The sequence below is a fragment of the Mesitornis unicolor genome, unplaced genomic scaffold (genome assembly GCF_000695765.1).
Source record: "Mesitornis unicolor isolate BGI_N332 unplaced genomic scaffold, ASM69576v1 scaffold33968, whole genome shotgun sequence".
NCBI lineage: Eukaryota > Metazoa > Chordata > Aves > Mesitornithiformes > Mesitornithidae > Mesitornis > Mesitornis unicolor.
Window position 1 is genome coordinate 49,805 of NW_010203180.1, and position 883 is coordinate 50,687.

The 883-nt window shown below is 42.8% G+C and overlaps 1 protein-coding gene across 1 annotated transcript in view; it reads left to right on the forward strand.

Annotated features, from left to right (window-relative positions):
• Positions 1-768: 768 nt before the first annotated feature.
• The window catches only part of LOC104545478 (cyclin-dependent kinase 14-like), a gene marked incomplete at its 3' end in the record, with an annotated part of 38,423 nt that continues 38,308 nt past the window's right edge, over positions 769-883 (forward strand). Inside the window, exon 1 of the mRNA XM_010190627.1 lies at positions 769-837. Coding sequence (XP_010188929.1) covers positions 769-837 — 69 coding nt within the window. The remainder of the gene's footprint in view (positions 838-883) is intronic.

Below are 883 nucleotides of genomic sequence, written 5' to 3' on the forward strand. Positions count from 1 at the left end.
ATGAAAAATATTTCTGAATGTTTAGGAGGTCATCTCAGTTGAGCTGCGTTCTTTCTCACCTGAAGGTTTCACTTGTGGATACATTACTGTTCCCTGTCCTAGTGTTGTCTGTCCAGCACTCCCCCAACCCCAGGAGGTTTCTGGGGAGCCAGGAGCCATCTGAAGCACAGGCCAGCAGGGGCTGCTGTAGGAGTAGGAGACGAAGAAGATTTGGTGCCTGCCTTTTGGAGAAACCCTCCTTGAGGGTTTGCTTCTGCTGCCCTCGCTTCCCGCTTCCCTCGTACCACACCCAAACTTGCTTGGGCTGAGCAGTGGCTTCCCAGCATGGAGTAGGTGTCTGTCACTTACTCACAGCTTTGCATACTTTATATCTTCATAAATTAAATACTGTGTTTCATCCTGACAATGCTAGAATTAACTTCAGAGTTCATGTTTTGCCTCAATACAGTTTAAAATGCTTTTTCGTATTTATTGTTTCTGTAAAAGTGGACAGTGGCATGCATAGTGCTTATTTCCAGATGCCCTTCAGTTATGGCTTTAATATCATTTGTTAGTCAAGAGCTTGCTGGTTTCCTTCAGTTCTGGGACACAATTGACTTGGGGATGATTAGTTGCATCCTTCTGATTGAATGTTGAGGTTTTTTTCCTTAATTCTTGTGAAATCACCATTAGGTATTTTGGCTGCAAGTTCTGTATTGGGTTGAAGCAGCGCTACATTGTAAATCATTATCTTTTCAAAAAGACTGCTGTAAATTGCCTAGATAGCATATGCATGGTTACTTTGGCTGCAATGCTGCTGCAGAGCCTGGATACTCTGCCTTGCTGGGAACTCCACAGGCAAGTCCATCATATATTTAAAAAAAAAATATCTTTTTAGAAAGAG